The sequence below is a fragment of the Peromyscus maniculatus genome, chromosome 16, assembly GCF_049852395.1.
Source record: "Peromyscus maniculatus bairdii isolate BWxNUB_F1_BW_parent chromosome 16, HU_Pman_BW_mat_3.1, whole genome shotgun sequence".
NCBI classification, from domain to species: Eukaryota; Metazoa; Chordata; class Mammalia; order Rodentia; family Cricetidae; genus Peromyscus; species Peromyscus maniculatus.
This window is the reverse complement of record NC_134867.1, coordinates 57,447,519-57,470,587: the sequence shown is the minus strand read 5'-3', so window position 1 is coordinate 57,470,587 and position 23,069 is coordinate 57,447,519. Positions and strand designations below refer to the sequence as shown.

At 47.2% G+C, this 23,069-nt stretch overlaps 1 protein-coding gene across 5 annotated transcripts in view; it reads right to left on the bottom strand.

Moving 5' to 3' along the window:
- The window catches only part of Arid1b (AT-rich interaction domain 1B), a 377,401-nt gene that overhangs the window by 67,870 nt on the left and 286,462 nt on the right, over nt 1-23,069 (bottom strand). For all 5 annotated transcript variants that reach the window (XM_076552846.1, XM_076552847.1, XM_076552848.1 and 2 more), the window contains one exon: nt 15,680-15,769. In XM_076552846.1, the coding sequence (XP_076408961.1) occupies nt 15,680-15,769 (90 nt within the window). The remainder of the gene's footprint in view (nt 1-15,679; nt 15,770-23,069) is intronic.

Here is a 23,069-nt window from a genome sequence, read left to right as displayed (position 1 = left end):
GCTTTTTAACTTGCTTATTTCTTCTCTTCCTCACTAAGAAAGGCCACAAAACACACAAAGCAAGATCCCACCTCACTGAACGCTTGGGCCTAAGTGTCCTGCAGAGTGGATGGCCCACGGGACGCATCCCAGACCCTTTTCCGAGAGTCTCCCTGTGTAGACTGGATCTCCCCGAACAGCGAGTACAGGGTGTGCCCTTCTTCCTGTCCCTCGTGCCGGGATGGGTGGTGGCAGCACCACACCCGACCCAAACTGCTTTCTGAATAACTGGATGGACACCCAGGCTGCTGCAGAGCATGGCACAGTAGGTACTTGATAAACGGCACCAAGAAAACACATGTTTCAATTATGCAGAAATACAATGTCGGAAATACCCGCTTGAGTAGCCCAGGCCAACAGAAGTCTGTGTTCAAGGGAACACACGGACAAAAGGCAACCTGGGACAGGGCGCCATAGCAGGAGTGTTGGGTGAGAAGGCTCACGTTTCTCAGGGGAGGCTCTGGTTGGGGGGGGCAGGTGTGCCTGCTCAGGGCTGAACCCAGAGTCGCGCTCTGCAGCTGCAAGGAAAGAGAGACCTGCAAGAAGGGCAGTGTCAGCCGGGGAAGCAAAGCTATCGAGGGCCGAGACCATGGCTGACACTTCCCAAGAACAAAATGAGGTCTTCTAACATGGCTTCTCCTGAAGAGACATAAAGTAAAAGTGAGGAGAGCCACTTCTTATTATCATACTGAGTTTATTTTATAAAAAGAAATCTTATGAAGTTGGGCTCAACTGGCAGTTCCTAGATACACATCATCAGAGAAAACATTTGCTCTGCCGATCTGAAAGCAAGCAGGAACCAGAGCACTGACGTGACTCTAAATGATTGCATCTTCAGACGTTACACAGAACAGCACCCCAGCTTTCCGAGAAGGTCCTCCAGGGTTTCACGGAGTCCTGGCTAACAGAAAAGGCGCCAGGGACTGTGTGCGACTGCTTCCCTGCTGGCTGCTCAGGACTGCAAGGCAGACCCTTTAGCATGCAACTGCCCCTCCCCCACTGTGAAGGTGTTGGTGCTCAATTATGAGGGAGGAGCCATCCCTCCTGGACTTTATCTCAGCAATCACCCACTGACTGTACGGGGCTAGGGGGTAGAAGGCCTGGTCCCAGGGCTATTGTCAGCTCAGAACCTAGGTGGACAGTCAGATGTGTTAATGAACACAATGTAGTGCTCATTCATTTTAACTTATGACTTTATATAATTTCTCTGGGGCCCCAGCTGCCTCCTCCTAAAACAATGACTCCTGTAAGGTTCGACAGAGCCAGGACGAGAGAGTGCTGTGCATCATGAAAGGTAAATTCCTGGTTTACACATTGCCAAGAATGCCTTTTGACTCCTGGATGGCCCATACATTCAGCTGCAGTTTCCAGTTACAAAGAGTAAGCTGGCTTTTACTTCTGCATCTGCTGCACTTTGGTACGTGGAGTCTGCATCACCTGGGCCCTCGGGTGTGTGCACATCCCAAGGGCTCTGGGAAGGGCATGTCCTGGGAAGCAACCCACTGGTCCTGCTTTCCCACCAGAGTCTCCGGCCAGGGCAGCCGCTGCTTCAGGGCATTCTTCAGGTGTTCCACAGAGTGTGGTCGGCTGGCTTTTCTACTTTGCTTCTCCTGACTATACTGGTCAAGGCTCCCTTGAGTTTGGTTCGAGAATTCTCGACTCTTGGTTTGAATACCAGCACTGGCCAGACGATGTCACATGGTAAAGTGACAGGACCCGGCACACTTTTCCAGCTAATGCTGCTGCAATGTGCAGCCTAAAGAACGGACTGAAGGGGGTCGTGTTTAAAGTTCTAAGGCCAGCCAGGGGCTCACACAGTGACTCTAATACAGACTCCCAGTTAAGCACCAGCAGTAATCCCACTAAAGAATAGTTCTAGTTGTTTTTTTCTTCCCCACAGTGCTGGGAATAGGACCTGGAACCTTGTGCATGATAGGCATAGACTACAGAGCTACGCTCCCAGTTCCCAAGACTTTCAGTTTTTAAACAGTTATGGAATATTGACATACTCTTCTAAAAAGATTGCTGAAAAGTGAGACAAGTTGCTTGAAAAAGAGGTATTTCTACTCTAAATATAGAAACAACACATCCATGTTTATTATTTGTTTCCTCATATGTGAAGTAAGTGGGACAATGTTATGGGCCTCCCAGGAGTGCCATGAGCGGAAAGAATGCCACCATAGACAGATCTAGCACCATCAGCTCCCAACACAGCCCACTAACAGCAACTCGCCCGGCCCCAAGCGGTCAGCAGGGGGGCGGTCTGGGTCACAGCAGCACAGTTTGGGGATGGGCTGGTGGCTGACTCAATAGGTCCGTAGTTTCTTTAGACTCGGACCTTTAATTGGTTTTGTTATTATCTTAAATCTTTATTGAAGGAAATGGGCATTGTTAGCATTTCTTCTCCCTCCAAAGGAAAAAAAAAATCAAATTTCAAGAAAAATGTTTCTGCCTATTTATGGCGTTAGCATTTATTTGCCTGTATTTTGCGTTTAGGGAGTTATTACAGAAAGGCAGTTGGTGACAGCTGAGGAGAGAAAACCTGACAGCTGAGCGAGCACAGCTGTACTTGAGCAAGGTGTGAAGAGTCGCTAGTCAGAAGCCAAGCTTTCTAGCAAGGGAAGATGGAGAGGACAGGATGAAATGCCTCTGTCCCGAGCCACCGATGTGGCGAAGACTACATGTTCCAACCAAACGTCTGGACTCCAGCAGACAATCCAAACCCGGGACAAGGCACTAGGTTAGGTAATTATTTGTAGTATATAGAGCTATGTTTCTCAGAAACTCCATATGAAGATACAATGTATGTATTACACACACACACAAACACACACACACACACACACACCCCATTTCCTAAGTAAATGTACTGTCTCGGAGCCTGTCCTAATTTACACTCCTCACAAACGCCTGCTTTCTCACACTGCACATGAAGACAGCCGTGCTTTGACATGAAAATCAGGCCCTTTAGGAGGGAGAAATGTGAGCAGGCCAGGGGAGGTGCACACCTCTGACCTGCCTCCGCCATGGATGACTGTGAGCATCCCTACGGAGCAGGACAGGCTCTTCTTTCCCTGGGCTCTGGGCTGCTTCTGAGAGCCAAGTAGGGCAAGTGTGGCAGCTGTGTGCTTCTGAAGTGCCGAGGAGCGAGCTCTAACAGGCTGGTACTGCCTGACAGCGGGCCTGGGAACCCTCTACGCACTGTGTGAGCCTGGGAACCCTCTACGCACTGTGTGAGCGCCGACCTAAGCCACCAGGCTGGTCTCTGGGTTGTGACATTACACAGATCTCCCTGCAGGCCCCATTCTACCCCAGTCAACTAAAGAAGAAAAAGAACATTTTAAAGGAAAAGATGAGAGCCTTAGACTTTCAGACTTTAAAACTCGACTGAACAGAAAATAAAACCGAGAAGGGGAAAGTGATAGACTGTAAAAGCCATTTGTAATTCCTTTAAAAAAAAGTGTGTGTCGGTGTGCAAGTAACTATGCATATCTGGGTGTGAGGATGTTTAGAGCAAGCCCCCCAGTCAAACCCAGGGCTTGCTGATATGGCTACACTCACTAGCCACCTCTGCTCTGGGGAATTCCTTGTCCCAGAGCCTGGAATTACAGACAGGCTACTACACTCACCTGACAATTAGGTGGGTTCTGAGGATCCAAACTCTGGTGCTCACGCCTGCTCGGCGATCGCCTGAACTACTGGGTCACCCATCTCCCAAACCCCTTGAATTTCCTAAGATTAAAAGTAGCATCATCTTAGCTGACAGCCCCTTCCTTTGTACATGATTCAGTAAGTGTCAGGGACTGGCATGGTCCACGGGGCGAGGAGGGCAAGGCGAGTCAAATGCAGTGTCCACCCTAAAGGAACAGAGTTTCTCTGGAGGGAGACAGACAGACAACTCAGAACGGAACAGAAAGGAGTGTGGTCGGAGCAGAGCAGGGTGCCATGGGAAGTGGGAGGGGGTGGCTAGAGGGAGCTGGGAGAGAGAGGCCTCCCTTCTTCACAGTCCTACTGAAGCCGGGCTGGAAGGGCAGATCTGACTGAGCCTTCTGACTCTGGAGTGACCGGGAAGTTCAGCTGCCTGCATTCAGCATATTCACTGGCTACCGAGGTCACCAGGAGCCCTTTTATTTGGTTAGTTCTTTCCAGTGGTTAGGTTAGCATTTATCTCTTTCTCTGAACCCTCCCAGCTGTTGAATCCCACAAACAGACCACTGTCACAAGGGGAAACATCCGGGGCCTCTTCCCACCCCTCACCCCCACCCTGCCTCTAGCCCTCCGATTCACAACCACGCCCACCCCTTGCTGGCTTTCCTCTGTGACTTGAGAGAACTTTGGTTGGTGTCCTCTGACCTGTCTTCTCGACCACCTTAGGGGTAACTGAGTAGTAGTGTTAGTTCCCAAACTTTTGACTTCTCCACAGGACAAGCGACCAGGCTTGTGAGCTCAGCACACACCTTCCCACCCAAGCCCTGCTCTGTCCTGCTGTGACACCCCCGGATTCTGCCAGACCCACAAGTATCTGTGTGTCTAGTCACCCGGCAATTATCCTAAACGAGGTCTCATGTGCCAGGCAAGCTGCTCTTCCCAGATGCAACAACCTTTGACATCTCATGAGCATCTGTGGAGTCGGCCTCATCAGTAGCTCCTTAATTCAAAATAAGCGGAGAATGGGGGCTTGCAGAGGTTCCCTTTGCTACTTACGGACTTAAATACACAACACACAGCTCATAGGAGACGCTTGCTATCATCATTGATGTGCATGTGTTTTGTTTATTCATGGACCCTCTAGATCACAAAGCAAGCTTTATTCCTATTATATGCAAGCTGCAGTCAGATGGGAAGAGGAACCCGCTAGGGGAGGCACAGTTAGGGAGACACTCTGCTAGTGTCCTTTTTCACACACCCTCGGGGACTCACCCTCTCTCTCCCACCTGGCACCGCCCTTGGCCTTGTAGGGAAGCAGGTGCTTGGCATGCCCGGCAGCAACACGCATGTCTGTGCTGCAGCAGCTGCATGCTGACATGGCGATTTGCTCCTGTAACTGGCTCTCCCAGACTGTGAGCACCTGAGGCTTTAACCCCTCTTTTCTCCTCTGTCCAGGCAGTGTCGGGGGTGCAGCTGGAGCGAAGCCACACGCCTGGAGTGAATACCCGGGCAGCTCCGTTCGGAGTCTGTGGACTTCTGTCTACAAGCGGGCCGATCAACGGGGGGGGGCGCTTCTTGCCTTGTGTTCAGAGAACCCTCTCCTAGGGAAGACAGACGGCCACTGAAGGAAAGGCTGTCATGAGGAGCAGCGACTGACAGGAAAGGAAGATGAAGTACTGAACAGGGCAGAGGGCCCAGCTATTTCCACCCCCTAAACAGGTGCCTCACGCAGCCCTCTGCCCAACTCCACTGTGCCTGAAGGCCCGAAGCCTGGGCTCTGGTCAGAACCCCCTGGCCAGAGTGTGCAGTTACCACACCGGAGTCAGTCTGCTTCCATCTCTGACAACTAACTGTACCCATCTTACGTGAGGAAATAAAATGTAGAGCAGACCCGTGCCCACACAAGAGGCTCAGTGAGAGATCGCCTCTGTCACCCAGGCCTCTCTACATGGGCCACCATTTGCCTCCTGGCAGAACAACTCCACATCTGCAAACCCATCTCTTTGCCAGGCTCCCGACAAACTAGTTACAGTGAAGGCAAACCACACTTTAAGTCCCTGTGAGTGGTTACGTCCCCCGGTGGAATGCTGTCCCCAGCACCTCTGGCCTGCAGTTGAGCCCTTACCTAGGAAGCAGGTGGCCCTAGGGCCTGTCTGTTGAGTTCTCCGCCCACAGTCAGCCAGGGCTCAGGGGCGTCTTGCCTTATTTCCTTCGCTATCCAGCAAGCACGAACCCTTTCCAAATGGCTGGTTCTAGAAATAACTGGCAGGCCACAATGCGTGGGTCCGACAAGCTAAGCCTGCCAGTATCAGACCACTCCAGTCCTGACCAGCTCCGGGTGGCCCGTGACTCAAGGGTACAGCCTTCTTGGCAGATGGGAGTGACAGGTAGAGAGGAGGAAAATGAGAGAGAATAATTCCTGCTGGACGGAGCCTGAGCAGGCAGGTGAAGAGTACAGGACTGCAGCTCTGCTGAGCTCAGGGCCTCCAGGATCAGTGGACAGAGACGGCGGGATAACCATGAACGTAATGGATAGCGATCCATGAGGACTTTCTGAGGGTGTGAAAACCAAGGACGTGCCAGTGTCTTCTCGGTGTCATGTGAGAAGACAGAGAATTTCCAAAGTTAAACTGGAAGGAATTTCAACCAGGGTCTCGATCTTCAACTGTCTATCGTGTTATCCATGAGAAAACAAATTCTGCAAAGCTTGTTGGCGAAAAGGGGTCAAGTGAAAACCCAGTAATGGTTTGTTCGGCAGGAGGGAGACCATGGAGAGCACCAGCTCACACGGCAGAGCTGGGCTCCAGTCACACTCCATCTAACTGCTTCACCAAAGGCGGCAGTGGCGGCCGCGGGGAGCTATGGGGGCACTTGAAAGACACACAAGGCTCCAGAAGCCACAGAAACACAAACATGCTTTTCCTTTGGCACAGGGACAACCTATTTTCATGTTGGCATCTGCTAAAAAACAAACAAACAACCCCCTCCCCCTCAGAATTACTTGTTTCTACAAGCCAGTCCAATAGAAGATGTCACACCACATGTGTGTCATCGTGGTCACACACGGCACCTCCTCAGCACAATGTCTCAACTAGACAGGCAGACACTGCCATTTCTCTTCACAAATAGGTGCCACATTCCTCTCCGGAGAGAAAAGTAGATTGTAAGAAACACTCTTGCTACATTTTAATGTCTCCAGTGTTTATTTGCCTGCCCACTTTTCTTCACAACATGCGCTGCTCCGAGGAAGACTAAACTAATGACCCGTTCAGGGCTTCAGCCCGGGCCCCCCGCCTTGCGCCAGCTGTGCCATTAGGTTAACTGGCAGAATCGCTGTCTCCTTCCCCTGCCACTGCGGAGCTCCATACCCAGGCCCCACAGCAGCCACCGCCGGGCTGCCCCTGCCCACCGCCTCGCTCTCAGCTGCTGACATCATCTGTCACTGGGTAAATTAGAGCCAGGGGAGGGTCAGACAGACTGTCCAGCTGGTAGATGGGGACAACACATCCAGCCTTCCTCTACGCAAACGTCTGCTGTGAAAGCTGTCTTCAGGGCTGAGGGCCACGAGGGTAAGTGCATTGCCCCTGAAGGAAGCAAGCAAGGGGACGGCCCCGGCATCCTGAACTCTCTCAATGACACCCCGAAGATGCAGACGATGCTCTCTGGGGGTTCCAACCCATCTCCTCCTCCGAGCGACCTGCTCGAGGCTCATCTTATTAATAACCGATGCCCTGCACTCGCCACTTCAGATACAAGGCCTTCTCTGTCTGCAGTGTGCCCAAAGGACATTCTGACCTTCATTTTATGTATGAGGAAGCAGAGATTTCACCAAATGTCCAAGGTCACAAAGTCATTAATGGTTAAGTTGGCAACTAAACCCAGAACTGATCCCTTCCCATCTGCGGATGAAAAGGAGTCTGCTCATGAAATATGAAACACTGGAATCAGGGGGAAGAGGCCACAGCCCCGGCCTCCAATGGAGCCCGAGCTTACGATGCCTGTGTTACCCGCCTGTGGGTGGCCGAGACGGCTTGCCAGCCACAGCTTGTGGCACTCAGTCAATGGGGAACTGGGAGCCCACCACGCCAGGGCTCTTCATTTGCCTCACACCCGGCAAACACTGACTCTGAAGCTAAACACGGGTCAGTGATCTGGACCTGAATATTAGTCGAGAGTCAGGCAAGAAGATCCTGGCGGCTCACAGAACAGTCAGTGTCCACAGAGGTTCTAAGACAGGGTTAACGTGGCAGTAGCACACTGTCAGGGAGGGTGTGGAGAGAGACCAGAGAGAGAAGACGAGGCGCTCAGGGAAGGGCCTCAACAGAAGGACACCGAGGCCATGTGACCAAGTCTCCTGGAAAGCCAACTCTGGATGAGCATAGAGAGCAGAGGGCGGGCAGGCTGGGGCAGTAAGAAGAGCAGCAGCTCGCTGAAGGTACCTGGGAACACAGGCTGCTCAGCTCATGTAGGGAGCTTGGGCAAGAAGAGCTACTGGAACTCCATGACCACTTAGAGGGAGACCTGGGTGGGGGTGGGGGTGGGGGTGGGGGTGGGGGTAATTTAGCTTTCTGGCTTGGGACTAAAGTGAAAAAATGGTCTTTCACTGAGGTAGGGAACACAAAAGGATCAGGAGAAAAATACACATTGTATATTTTGTGCAGTATACAACGTTGAATTGACCAAGATCCAGACATCTGACAGTTAGAAATATAACTATGTTCCATGCATAACTCGTGGGCAACTAGAAGCAGAATGACCAACAGTACTATGCTTCTTTTAAAATAGTCTACAAGTTACACAGACCATTCCTCATCGAATATGAGTTTTCCTATGTGTAATGTTTTTCCAACTTTCTGTGAGACATACTTTCCCAGAGGCTAAGCCCAGAGGTTTAAGAGGTCAGAAAGCTCTCTAGAGCGAGGTCCAGATCCCATCTCTTGTAAGAAACTCATTTGAGTTTACTGCCATATTTTGTAGGTCACAAGAAGGGATCCTTAAGTAAGAGCAGAGGTTCAACTAATCACTTTTGGAGGAGATGGTGGCCTGTTGCTATTGGCCAACAGGCAAGTTCTCCTTAGAACTAGAAATGTGGCTTCCAGAACATTCCCTGGTAACCAGTGCATCCCTGGGACTTCCCAGTGTGGGCAGATTCACTGTCAACCTCATAGCTGAGGACCTGAGGCAGGCAGCTGCCTTTTCCTGCAGTTTCCCAAATCAGAACTAAATACCAAAAACTACTTCCCATTCTTTACCCTCACTTTGGCTGCCTCTTTCATTTCAGCCCCGAGGTACTAATCTCTTTTTGACAGTTAAGTGGTTCAGTAAAATAAGAGGGAAATCATGCCTGGAACTGGAAACCCAGTCAGCTACCTAGAGCTGGTGAGGTCATGGATCTTGGAGGAAAACCTACAACCACCACGTTACCACAGTCCCTAACTACACCCTAAATATTTGTCCTTATGCCCACAGAGAACTGTAGTCTTCACCTTCATCGAGGAAACTTCTCTCTGCAACAGACTGAGACCATTATAGAAAAGCCCAACCAACCAAATGTGGACATGTACAGCCTAGTTCCCAGGGATACATCTACAGTCTAACTCAGCAGGTTAGATAAGGTTTGGGGATCACAGAGGAGGAAGGGATGGGAAGATTCTAAAGGCTACAGGACCAGAGAGTTTGCTGTGCAACCATGTCTCTGAGAAATAGCCGAAGTTCCACCCATTAAGTCTCACCACCAAGACTAGCCAAAGGTGAGTGAATAACAACAAGAATATGCACATGTCAGAGTGGGCAGGGGACGCCCACGGGGCCTCGGCCCTGCACAGCGTTACAGGAATTCTGGGAGCAGGAGAAAGAGTCTCCCCAGGAAAGAGCACACCAACTGGTTATCTAATACCAAACGGTCAGCCCATGAATCTGAAAGAGAACAAGGAAGGTTTGCGGGAGGGGCTGGAAGGGAAAGGAAAAGGAGAAGTGATATTATATATTATATATCATCTCAAAAAATAAAAGAATAAGACAGATTAAAAATCAAAGAAGTAATAAAAAAGATGAAGTAAAAATAGAAGTTAGGTCAAGATTCAGAAAAAATCCCCCCAACAACTTAAAAATCAGTTTTTGGAACAGTTATCACTTTGAGAGCAGCTATGATAGTGGAAACTAAAATTTTTATGTATTTCCATGTAAATATCCCCAGGCTCTCAGGGAATGGCTAGGCAGGATGGTAACTAGCGTCAGGCTCCAGATGTGAGGTCTCCACGACAGGGTACCACAGCCGCATCTGGAGACGCTTCTGTCAGAAGTGCAGACTCAAGATGCTCCCACAACGCAGGAGGAGGAAACCCTGGCATGGCAGACGACATGCTGGGCAGTGGGACACGCTCTTAAGTGAGAGTGGGCACGTTCACTCTTCTTCCTCTGCTTTGCAAAGACTTGAATCCTGAATGGCACGAAAACTGTCTGATTTCTGGGCCTGTGAGTGTGGGGCACTTATAGTGCCTCTGCTGTTCACCAAGATCTGTGTTCAAGTGGCTCAGGGACCCAGAGACACTCCGAGAGATCTCCTTTCCATCGCCTGACATCAGCATGCACAAGAAAGGAGCTGAGACAATGGCTCCGGTGGCCTGGGTTCGGTAGCCAGCACCTACTCAAGAAGCCAGGGGCTGGCACATGCCTGTAAGCCTATTGCCAGGGAGGGAGAAACAGTGGGTCCCTGGAACTCTCTGGCTCACCAGTTAGCAGAGAGAAACTGCTAAATTTCAGGTTTAGTGGTAGATCTCATCTCAAAAGATAAGATGTAAGCCTGTTGAGGAAGGCGCCTGTATACATGTGTGCATGGATATGAACATACAGAGAAAGTATGAGAAAGGTCTGCTTTGCACAATATGATGTGACTAAGATTTTGAAGAGAAATTCTGCTTACTTGGAAGAGAAGTGGACATGCACCAGTAGTGGGTCAAGAAGAACATTGTAAGAACAGAAGAGGAATGTAGCAGCAATCAAGACGAACCCTACTAACCCAGTCTAAATAAATGCCGACATACCCCCGGGAAGAGGACACCTAAGCCCTAAAGGCCGATCCTAACTGCCTGGGTTCTCATCTCCTCTGGCAGCCGTCCACAAAAGCATCTCAATGCATACCACACCCGGTCTGTTACATGCTTCCCTGGGCACCAAACTATTTTTATTAATAAAATGCAGTCACTGATCAGATTCTGGGGACAAGTTTCTTTTGTCTGATGCTGCTGACAAACAGCGGCCAAAGACCCTATGATATTTGACCACACAAAATAATTGCAATTTATAAAAAAGCAACACTTCGACATTGCTCCTCTCTTGGTCGTACTGATCTGACTCGGATGTTGGTATCTCTCACAGCAGGAGGGGTCCCTAGTTAGGCAAGGCTAGACTCATGCTGTTATGGCAACTCCACTTCCTGAACAGGGAGAAAACGACATCTTTATGTAGGTTGGCATGGAGGGAAAATAAAGGCTGGGGCTGCTGCTCAACAATTCTGGAAGACTTCACCCCGGATGCCTCTTGTGTTGATCTGATGCTCACACATCGGCACCAAAGAACTGCCTCAAGCCACAGAATACATTTCCAGCACATCACAGCCCGCGGCACCATCAATTCCGCCTGCCATCCCTGTCCGAGAGGGAAGTTCTTAGGGGTTCTGTTCCAGCCTATCTCAAGGACTAATTAAATCCTCATTACCACCTTCTAATTATTCAAATACTGGGGGATTACACCCGGGAAGTCCCTGCTGGCCCGCTAGATGAAAGGGTTAAAGAAGCCGTGTTGGTTTTGCGAATCCAGTGCTGGTGTCGTCCTTCAGAAAGCCACCAGCCTCAACATGAATATTTAACTAGACACCACTGTGAAAATTAAAAGGGAATTCAATTAAAAGGCTTGCAAAAAAATTAATTCTGACCTCTCTACATCTGTCCAAATAAATAAGGCTTCCTTCAACGTTTTCACCTAATTGCTAATCCAATAAACCAGAAGGGCATTTGCTGTTTCATTAGGCTTAACGTGGTTTAGGGGTTAAACATGTGATCACTTTAATGTTAGTACTTATTATACTTATTTATCTACGCAGACAACTATTCCATATTCTGTCCAATCCCGGAGAAATGGGCCACACATTAGTAAGCCTTTTCTGATGGCTCTTTAGGATGTGTAAGATGTATACACCAAAAATAAAGACCGAGGCCACTATTGGCCTCAACTCCTTCACTGCAGCTCTCCACCACACTGCGCCTCTGCCGAGGTGACTGCAATTGGGTGCCATGTCACAAGGGTTCTACAGAAAGAAGTGGTTTAAAACAAGAACCAGTAAGTAATGTGTTGTCACAGTGTAAGTACGACATGTCCCCCCCAAGCCTCGTGTGTGGAGGTCTTGGCTCCTAAGGTGGTAGATTCAATCACCCATTAAGTGATTGGATTACAAAGGCTCTAAGTTAGTCAATAACTTGTCCATGGACAGATTCGTCATTGTCATTTGATGGCGGTGTTGGGGGTGATGGGAACCAGGGAGGAGGTGGCCTTGGTTGGAGGAAGCCCATTGCTGGGAGCCTGTCTGTGGAGGGACTACCTTGCCCTGACCCTGTCCCAGTGATCCGTGTTTCTCAGGTGTCTCGGGTTAGTACCTCTGTTCCACTATGTCATCTCCTTTGTCATGTTTTTTTTTTTTTTTTTTCACTTCAGGCCCTAATCAAGGGAGCCAGCCCATCTTGGACTACAACCTCTGGAACCCCAAACCCAAATAGATCCTTCCACCTGTCAAATTTCTTATTCCAGGTCTTTGTCACACTAACAAAAGCTGACAAATACATGTTATTACAGAATATCAAACTCAAGTTTTAACCTTTTTAAAAAAATTATTCAGCTAGTAAAAGTTTCAGCAGTGAGGCCGGGCAGTGGTGGCGCACATGCCTTTAATCCCAGTACTTGGGAGGCAGAGCCAGGCGGATCTCTGTGAGTTCGAGGCCAGCCTGGGCTACCAAGTGAGTTCCAGGAAAGGTGCAAAGCTACAAAGAGAAACCCTGTCTCGAAAAACCAAAAAAAAAAAAAAAGAAAAGAAAAGTTTCAGCAGTGAAGTATCAATGGAGTTTTATGTTGGAAAACAGGTGAAACTGTAGAGAGACCCCCATAGATCAGTGGTTCTCAACCTTCTTGATGCTGTGACCCTTTAATACAGTTCCTCATGTTGTGGTGACCCCCAACTATAAAATCATTTCGCTACTTCATAACTGTAATTTTGCTACTGTTACTAATTGTAATATAAATATCTGACATGCAGGATATCTGATACATACACTGTAAAAAGGTCATTTGACCCCAAGACCTACAGGTTGAGAACCATTGCCATAGAAACGGATCAAGAGCCAATCAACATCACTGTTTCTCTCCTTTCTGTAACCTACGTTGCCACCTCTGTATGCAGGTCCAACCACCTTCCTTCTATATCAGGAAAATATAAATCTGAAGTGAGCCACCATCACCTGCATCTAATACAACATGGGGAAAGGGCTTTGTGACTGGCCCTTTGACAGAGCCACCAGGAGTGAGGGAGGAGACTGCAGAACCTAGAGACTCATCCTTCAGGGTACGTGGGCATCGTAAAGGCCTGCAGATACCACAGTTGTTCAGACCCACTCGAGACCTTGCTGTTGGTGAACCTCTTTTAACCCGGGAATGCTGTTTATTGTTTATGAAGAACACAGGGTCAAGCAGAAGGGATGGCATCGGGGTAAAAAGCTAAGAGTTCTTTCAGCATCTTGAGCCTGGAGGGACTTGGCTCCAGGACACTGATGCCACCCGTGTTGTGCCATGGGGACTAGGGGCAGGGCTCAGAAAACTGCCCTCCATACAGGAGGAGGCACAGCATCCTTTTGTGGGTCCATGTTCAGGCAAGTGTTTACATAGTCCTTGACGTGAAAGCAAGCACGTCTCTACTATACACACGGGAAGCAGTGTGCAAGCTCACTATTTTCCCTGCATCTCATTAAGACACATGCAAAAGGAAATCACTCAACTTGCTTCTTTCAGCCCTGAGCAGCTCAGAAGCTATGCTCTGATCTGATCTGAACTAAATCTGTGATTTTGAAGAAAGATATTTTGAAAATAGAACCTAGCTGGCAAACATGTAAAACAAGTGTTTTTTTATTTTATCAAATGCTACTAGGAGCAAACATTTCTTCTTAAATTTTAACGAATAATAAACTTATTTTCCTTTAATCCCCTTTACTTACATTTAAAGGAAAATTAACTCATATATGTCAGTCCATATTTAACTTAATAGCTGTTTTTAACAAAGGAAGTTTTCCCTTTTTTGGAAGCTGTCTAGCCATGTTTCCGGAACTCTTTCAGAGACGGTGGTTTAGGGAATACGCTCATAGAAAAACATTTTAGATCTAGCAACTTATGAAATGAATATTAATTTGCTATTTAAGGGAAATGGTTGCGAGAACCGCCCAGATCGTCAGGTATCCAGGGTATTAACTAAACCACACGAAAGGTAACGTGGAGAAGCCCACAAGCATTACACGGTAATGCTGTGCAGGGGAAATGCAGACATTCTGGCCACAAACTGACCGAACCCGGCTTCCTCACGGATGTCAGGCCTTCATGCTTGTGTTTTAAGGGCTGGGGAAATGCTGTCTGAGGGGCTGTGAGGACTTCTCTCTGCTCGTTAGTGTGCTGTACTCGGTATTTTCAGCTCCAAACAAGAGATACCTGTGTTCTGCTTAGCACTGGCCTGGTCTGGACGGGTAGGTGCCCAGTGCAGGAATGGATCCTTTTGCTTCCGCCTCACTGGCCCAGCTACAGACCCAGGATACAAGCCAGGACCAGTGAGCCACAGTTCTCCAGCATCCCCTCAGCACTGGCGACAGCTGCGAGTTGTCAACATGCTGACTAAACTGTGCCACCCTAACCTCCGATAAGAGATCAGGAGGCAGGCCCAGCAATGGGATTCACAATGTGCACATACGTGACTCCCACATACTCTAAATTAGTTTCAAAGCCATCTCTACAAATCTCCCAGGAGTACCCAGGTACACCAGCACTCAGAAACTTCCGTCTCCATGCCTGCCTATGTGGAAAAGGTGATGATGTATATGTGTATGTGATGTGTATCACATCATCTGCCTATGTGGAAAAGGTGGTCCAAACTGAGCTAGGTTAAAAATCACCCTGGTCCCAGAAGTGACGCGCAGCTCTTCTCTATACCAATCTGGGTTAAAATTGCCTTTCCCGACCTGCTGCCTCAACAGCAACTGTGCCTTCCCCACAGAGGACAAGAGGACTGAGGGATAAGCCTAAGGACACCAGGCATTCCGAACACACCATAGAGTAATGCCGGAGAGTTTGCAGACGGAGACAACATCTGTTTGTAAGCACCAAGAAAGCACACGCTCCTTCTGACCTGGATGCCACCGAGCCTCTAGTGAGGGAATCACTGTGAACTCTATGGTCTCTCTCGGGGTGGACCATGTGATCTTTCAGGTGGACTCCAGTCTGAAGACCTTACAATTTTATACAATGTCTTGTTATGTGCTTAAAATCTGCTGGTAAATACCACAGGATTGAGTGATCAGTCAAAACAGTTTTTCTACACACTCATACACATACACATCATACACATCACACACACACTCTCATACATGCATACTAGTGCACACACATATACACACTTGCAAACATGCACATACACACATATGCACACGCACGCACGCACGCATGCACGCACGCCAACATTGACATTATTTTATCAGAATGTGTACAGGTGATGTTTCACAGAGCTTTGTGAACGCATATTCTTTGAGTCTTGAGTCTCCCCTTGGCCAAATGTCACTTAGTCTACAAGAAAGACTCCTTCTTCTTCATGACTGTTGTTACAAGAAAGCTTGTGTTCACTTGACAGGAAACACTACACCCTCATCTACCTTGTCTACAGTGGGAGTGCTGGGTATGACCTGAGACTCACCTCTTTCCTGCGGCATTGGTGACTGGCTCAAGGCAGGATGGGAACTGGATTCTGACTGGCTCCCAGGTGGTTGGGGAGGCATCTGGCTGCCTGTAAAACACAGGAGGGAAACACAGATTTATACCTAATACCGCAACCACAAAAGCCAAGATATAGTTAACAGTTCACTTTTATGATCACAAAAGGCACAGAGACCTCCAAAAGTAAAAGATTTCATCTTCCCCCTGTAAAATGAAGAAGAAAGGATAAAGATATTTACCAAAAGACCTGCTTAAAAAGACAAAAGCCGAGGAACCACTGCTGAATGACTTACCAAACTCATGGAGAAATCGACCAGTGGCTGCAATCTGACACACTCTGCACCACAGTCCACAAACCCAAGATGGCCAGCCCAACTTAGCCCTTGAGTCTGAACTCATCCCCACAGGGCAGGAATGATGTCCGATCTCTACAGTAACATCAACTTCTAATAAGCAGCTGGAGACTCACTGAGGAGCACGAGGCAGGAGGACGTGAGCACAGAGGAGGGCACTGCCCGGCCACTGCTGACTTTTGCTGCTGATACAGCGACAGCGTCTCTTTAACTCCCAGATGTTTAATGCTCATTCAACTATTTCTTCACAGACGATGTGAGTTTCCTGAGGTGACAATCATGTCTTTTCACTCCTTGAATACCTCCCTTAGCACGAAGAATATAACTCATAATCTCAGAATACAAAATAAAGACACTTATTTTATTGATAAAAGAGAGACACGAATCATGTGGAGGCTTGAGGCATAATTCTGAAATTAAGTACTTGACAGTATTAACTCACTTCCTGGCCCAGAGGTTTAGAGACATTTCTAAGACTAGAGATATGGCAGAATTAAAAAGTATTGAATTTAACACTGCCCTTAAGGCCCAAGCATGCATAGCATGAGGGTATTGCTATTTTATGCGCTACCTTCTCCCTCGGTTACAATGAATATAAAAGAGACACCCCCAAACTACACGCAACTTCCCTACATCCCTGTTGAGTGGTAGTCACGTGATCACGGCAGCTTCTGCTAACTACTTTGATTGCACAGGTCCTGTTCGCCCATAGCTAAATACATTCCGGACAAGAGCCACACCTGAGTAGAGACGGAAACTAACGGCTTTAAGATTGCCACCAGTTCAACCCACTGGAGGTTGTGTGGCACACATCCGTGCCATCTCTGTCCTGGAGTCTCTGGGCACTGTCACTCATGAGCAACTCTAACAATGCTTGCACGGGACAGCCAAAGGAAGGCAGAGGATTCCCACCGCAGGTCGGACGGGGGCAAGAACTATGAAAGCTCAACTGTAAAACAATCCTGAAGTTCTTTTGGGGGCTTAGGAACCCACTTTTAGAGAATAATACAAAACTTGGTATATATTTCTGAGTGTTCCTCTGTCACGTTCAGGAGATAGTCTGAGCAGTGAGGAGCCCCTATGTGTGCCCATAGCCCAGAGCAAAGAAGGCCTGACAAACAGCACACTGGGCTCCAATCGGCTTCATCTTCGGCATCTAGAGTAACCTAATATTAGTACCAAATAATTACCTGTACAGTAAAAACATTTAACATCCTGGTCTAAATCAACTCCAAGGGCAAACACTGGTCATCGACGCAGCGATGGAGCTACAGAAATGGCTTTGTAGCCACTGCGGGACACATGCTTCCTATGACATGAAATGCCCAATGGCCCCAATCTATAGTCCATTGAGAAATTTAAAGCGCTCTGCAGCCAAACCCAGACTTTTAAAAGTGTCACCGGGGAATGAGCTGCCGCAAAGACAGTAAGGGTTTATATTATAATGCTTGCCTCTGCATGACAGGCTGGATTCATAGGCTCACACCGAGAAAACAAACAGCAATTCTATGTCAACTCAGGGCAGTATGGCTTCCACCGCGCATGCCTGAGGCTCTGCTCTTCCGTACAATGCACCAAGCAAAAACAAAAGGACTGCAAGAAACCCATCCCATCATGCATACAGCATCGCCACAGCCAACACATCCACCGCAACCTGGTGCAATGTAACGGTGATGCGCCTTCAAAGCATTGAAGCTTGCACGCATTAAATTTACCCTTTTAACAAAATAAACAGCTGTTACATGTTGAAGAAAAATAAACCTAAGTTACTTCAGGTTCCCTGCTTTCACCCTTTTAGCCTCTTCCGTAACTATTACGTAACTGTGGTCACTTGGGAATAACATGCTGTGTGCACGCAGGGATAACTACTGTTATAGCAGGTGACCCAGAAATCATACATGTGAAACGTAACACAGGAGAATTCATTCTGTCCACAGTCCATAGGAGGAAATCCAGAGCCTTTTGATGAACTGAATTAAGTAAACACCTTCAGATCTGTGGGGTTTCATATATACTGATTTTAAGTAAAACTTTTTAGAGTTTGGTAATTATTTCAGAGGAGGACATGGCCATGTAAGGTAGAGAAATCAACCTTAGGAGGAACTCTAACCTCCATAGTTTAATTTAACCGTAATTCAAAGCCTTGTTACGCCCGTGTTTGCCCTCATCTGTATCTGAAATGACATAAGCACAATGGGAAATACACCTGGACAACAGCACTGTCAACGAGGATGAAGCCACCATTTACACCTCTGTCCTTATTAACTAACAGCTGCAGAAACATTTCCGGGTAAAAGGGAGAACAATGTAGCGAGGCACCACCAAGTTACCTCAGTTTCTACTTTTGTTTAGTTGAAACACCAAGAACAGTATGGCACCCTATACCCGGAACTCTACCTCCCCTCATGGCTACATCTTATGCAACTACAACATAATTATGTAGTTATTATCTACCTACAGACCTTATTTGAATTTGTCAACTTTTCCAGTAAATGTCCTATTTCTAGGAGCATCCAATGCTTCTTTTAGACATGTCCCCTACTGTCCCCTTAGCCATCTCCCCTGATGCCGTATAACCTTGACACTCCAGAAGTGAACTAATGAGTTGTTTTGTATGGTGCTTCCCAGTCAGATTTGGGTAAGACATTTTCATCACTAAAAACAAGGACATACAATTTGGGACATGTGTGAGAAATACCACATCCTTTTCTGTTCATCCTATCATCATCCTATCATGGGGATGGGACACCGGCACATTCCATTTCTGGTGTTCATGTTGACTACATGATCTGGTTGGGGTTGGCTTTGGGGTGTTCATATCCCCTTTGAGGTTGATCCAAGTCCCACATCTCCCTCAACTTTCACCTGCTAATTTCAGCACCTATTAGAAGATCCTGCCTATGAGGTTAACCACAAGGGTATTTATCTGCTAATGGTAACTTCCTATTTCCCCCTAGACTTCCATGTGTGTTAACTGGATTTCAATCTGAGGAAACCCATGTCCTCATAGCACCCTCTTGTTCACTGAGGGAAGGACCACACCTTGTTTCTAAGGAACATGGCAGGAAGGTGACAGACTGTTTGTTCCTCCTACATGTAGCCATATGTGGAGAGACAAAGGGTTCTGTTTTTCTGTAGCATGTTAGTGGACTTGGACAGGATCAAAAAGGAGATGGTTCCACAGACCTCCAAAGAGGGCTCCCCTATGATGTGAACTGACTTAAGGGACAGATAGGAATTCTTCAGAACTTGACGGCTTCACTTCCTATCGTGGGTTTTATTTTTAATCAAAACAACTGTCATGTGCATTAGTGTACATGTGCATATGTATGTGGAAAACAGAAGTAGACATAGGTGTCTTCCTTGATTTCTCTCCACCCATATCCTGAGGCACAGTGTCTCATAGAGCACACTGATTCAGCTAGTCTAGCTAGCCAGCTTGCTGGGGAATCCAGTGTTTCCTTCACTGTGACTGCAGGTGGGCTACCAACCACATCCCTGCTGGCTTTTAAGTGTGCTCTGGGGATTGTGATTCCAACTCTCAGGCTTTTGTGGTAAACTGCTGAGCCATCCTCCTAGCCCCTTTTTCTAAAAAAATTTATCTGGAATGTTCCCCAAACTCAAGCTTTAAAGGCCTGGTCTCTGGGAAGTAGTGGACTCTCAGAGGTAGAGCCTAGTGGAAGGTCTTGGTTGTTGGGATAACAGCTACTAAGGGAATCCGAAGATGCATGCCTCCTGTTCTTTTTTTTGCTTCCTGGCCACCAGCAAATGAGCAGCCATGTTCTAACCCATGTTGATATAATACCCAACTTTGGCCCAAAGCAACAGGCACCTTACCATAGATCTAAACTTCCCAAATTAAGGTCCAACATCTACCTTTCCCCTATTAATTTTTGTTGGATTTGTCACAGCCATGAAAAGCTAACTTATTTCCACAACCAACAGAAGTGGCCTGTGCTGTGATCTGAATAAAGTTGGGAGCAGCGTCTCCCCGACTTGGGCTTCTAGAGTTAGTTCCTGTGCTCCACTGTCAGGGTGTCCTCTTTTCATTAAATACGTCCTTATTTTTAGGACCACCAGAGGCTTCAGGCTCATCTTGGATTTGTCTTGCATCAGTCCTGGGATCGATCTGCTACTTTTAGAAGTCCTGGCTCCCGTTTCTGGTGACAATGCTCTCCAACTTAGCTCTGGGTGTCAGGGAGGCTCACAGTTAATGGTATTCTAATGCTTCCAGCTCTCCCAGCGGACAGAGGCACACCCTAACCCATGTACTACATGAACCTATGTGCTGATGTTTACATGTATAAAGATTAGCTTATATACACATCTCCAATTCCAGTCCCAGACCGGAGAAATTTAAAGCTCCCAACCTCGCCCAGTAACAAACCCAAATTAATCTAAGTCAATTAATTTCCTTAAGTTACACACATAAAGCAACTAATTAGTGTTGCTATTCCATTTGTACACCGTGCCGGGCAGCACTTGTTCTGGCACTGTGAGATGCTTCTATAGTTTAAAAAGCCCAAGTTAAAAATGTGCACAGAGCCACTGCCTCCTACTCCCAGTGGCCTGTCAACTCCAGTTCCAGAGGCTGTGATGGCATCTTCTGACCTCTGTGGACCCTGGCACACATGTGGCATACTGACACAAATGCAGGCAAATACCCACACAAATACAATGTGAAGAAATAATTTGTAAAAAAAAAAAAAAAAAAAAAAATCCCACCCTTGTTCTAGTGACTTGACCGGCTATCATTTCACTTACGAATCTGTCATATATATATTTGGTCTAATTTTGGACACCCTATCAGACTAACTGCACTGGAGATAGCTGTATCTTTTCCTATACTTCTTCTTATGCCCTTATTTGAATTCTCTTGTTTAACTGCATTGACTGCTATCGTTGGAACATTGTTGATATTAATGGAAGTGGTCATCCTTGCCTCACTTGTATAAAAGGAAATGCCTTGCAAGGTTGTCCACAATATAACCACAACTAGAAACATCTGATGACCGATTGCTATCTCCTTCTTTCTTTTTAAAGTCATGATTGGGGATCAGATTTTTGTTAAAGATTACATTCCCTCTTACATTTTATTTTCATGGTCTATAATATTAGTACAAGTGTTACTATTGAACCATTCCGACTTTCTGGGATAAATTACATTTAGCTAACATACAACTAGATTCTGGTGCTATGTTTCCTTTCTAAATCTACACTAACTACATTTTGAGGGTAAATTTTCTAATTAAAAACAGCGTAAGACAGCCGATAAAAAAGTATTTTTAGTAGAATAAACAAGATATTGCAACTCCATACAGAATTTAGAAAAAATTTGCTAATATGTACATTTTGACAACCTGGCACACATCTAGTAAGCATATTTTATAGTGAAAGGACTAGTTAATAATATGTATGTAGCTGTGGTGTTGATATGACTCATTTTGACCATTATGGAAACCAACCTCTGGGCCTGTCCATGAGGGGTTTTCTAAATGACATGAACTGAAGTGGGAAGACACACCCTAAGTGTGGTGGTACCATTCATGGGGCTGGGGTCCAGGACAGAACAGAAAGGGGGAGGGGAGCTGAGCGGCACTCATCTCTCTGCTTTCTGCCTGTGGATGCCATGTGACCAGCTGCCTGACGCTCCTGCCACCATGCATTCCCAGCCAGGACAGAGCACACCCACTCGGAGCCAGAACTCGGACCCTGCCTCCTGAGGCTGCTTTTGGAAAGGATGTTGTTACAGCAACAAGAAAAACAACTAATGCAGTAGCTCAGCACGCACAGCAGCAAGATGTGGCGAGGATCGGCTTTGGCGCTCTAAAACTGCACATTTCTCCCTGATGAACGCTGGCATTAATACTCACTCTTTTTCAGTTTCCTTCTGTGTTTACTGTACGGCACATCTCTTTACAGTGCGAATCCCACAAGAACAGAGACCTGTTTGCCTCATTCTTTGCTACATCTCCAGAACCACACACACAGTACGCATTCGATACTTATTTGTTGACAAACAAATACATGACTGCTCATTCTAGAAAGCAAACTCAGACTAACAGCTAATTAGATTTCTATGAGTTAACAGTAATCATGCAATTTTATCTTGTTATTCTAAATCAGGATTAGGCAATCTTTTTTTTTTTATTTTATAAACTGGCAGATAGTAAATATTTTAGGCTTTGCAGACCATATGTTCTCTGCCACAACTACTTAACTCAGTGATTGTGGATAGTTTAAATGCAGCCACTGATGATGCATGAAATGGTAAAAATAGAACTTTATTTATGACACTGTGATGCCCTGGAATCGTCCACGGGCACAGTTAGCTGGCCCTTTATAAACGGTTCTGTAAGGAAGGAACCAGGCAGGACAGTGTGCTGAAAGGCCAGTACCCATCAGGCAGTGCTTCATAAGAACAGCATGGACAGCAGCCTGACACACCCTCCCATATTCAACAGAGGCTATGAATCCCACACAGCAGTGTGCTGCGCAGTTGGAAGACTCAGAAAGCTAATGATGCCTCCTGATCTCCAAGAGTCCTGGGATTTACAAGGCCCCTTCCCAAGGCTGGAAAAGTAGTAAAGGATTCCTGGGAGAGAGGAGACTGCCCCATGGAGTTGCCTGTAAGCTGTGCACAGAGCTTCAGGGATTCAGCTTTGTAAGCTATCACACATGCTGGGAGGAGCTTTTGGCTGCCTCCGAGTCACCATGCTCCTAGAAGTCACCTCAATAAGCTCACCAGTTCACTGAACCACACTTGGTGGAATCGTTTCTTTGGTCTGCTGTTGGTGGCCTCTCTGGGGTTAACTGATGCTTGTTCCCTTTTCCCCAGAAGTCACACAATGACTTAAGTCCTCTGCAAGCCAGCCTTCGGGCAAGCTCACTACCGTCTCCCTGGTAATCCCAGCAAGTGCAGGTCTAAGAGCTAAATTATTTTCTCAGCTCTTAGATCAAACAAAATTGAAAATAAAACCGACCGATGAGACCTCACTGCGCAGATTATTCCGACCA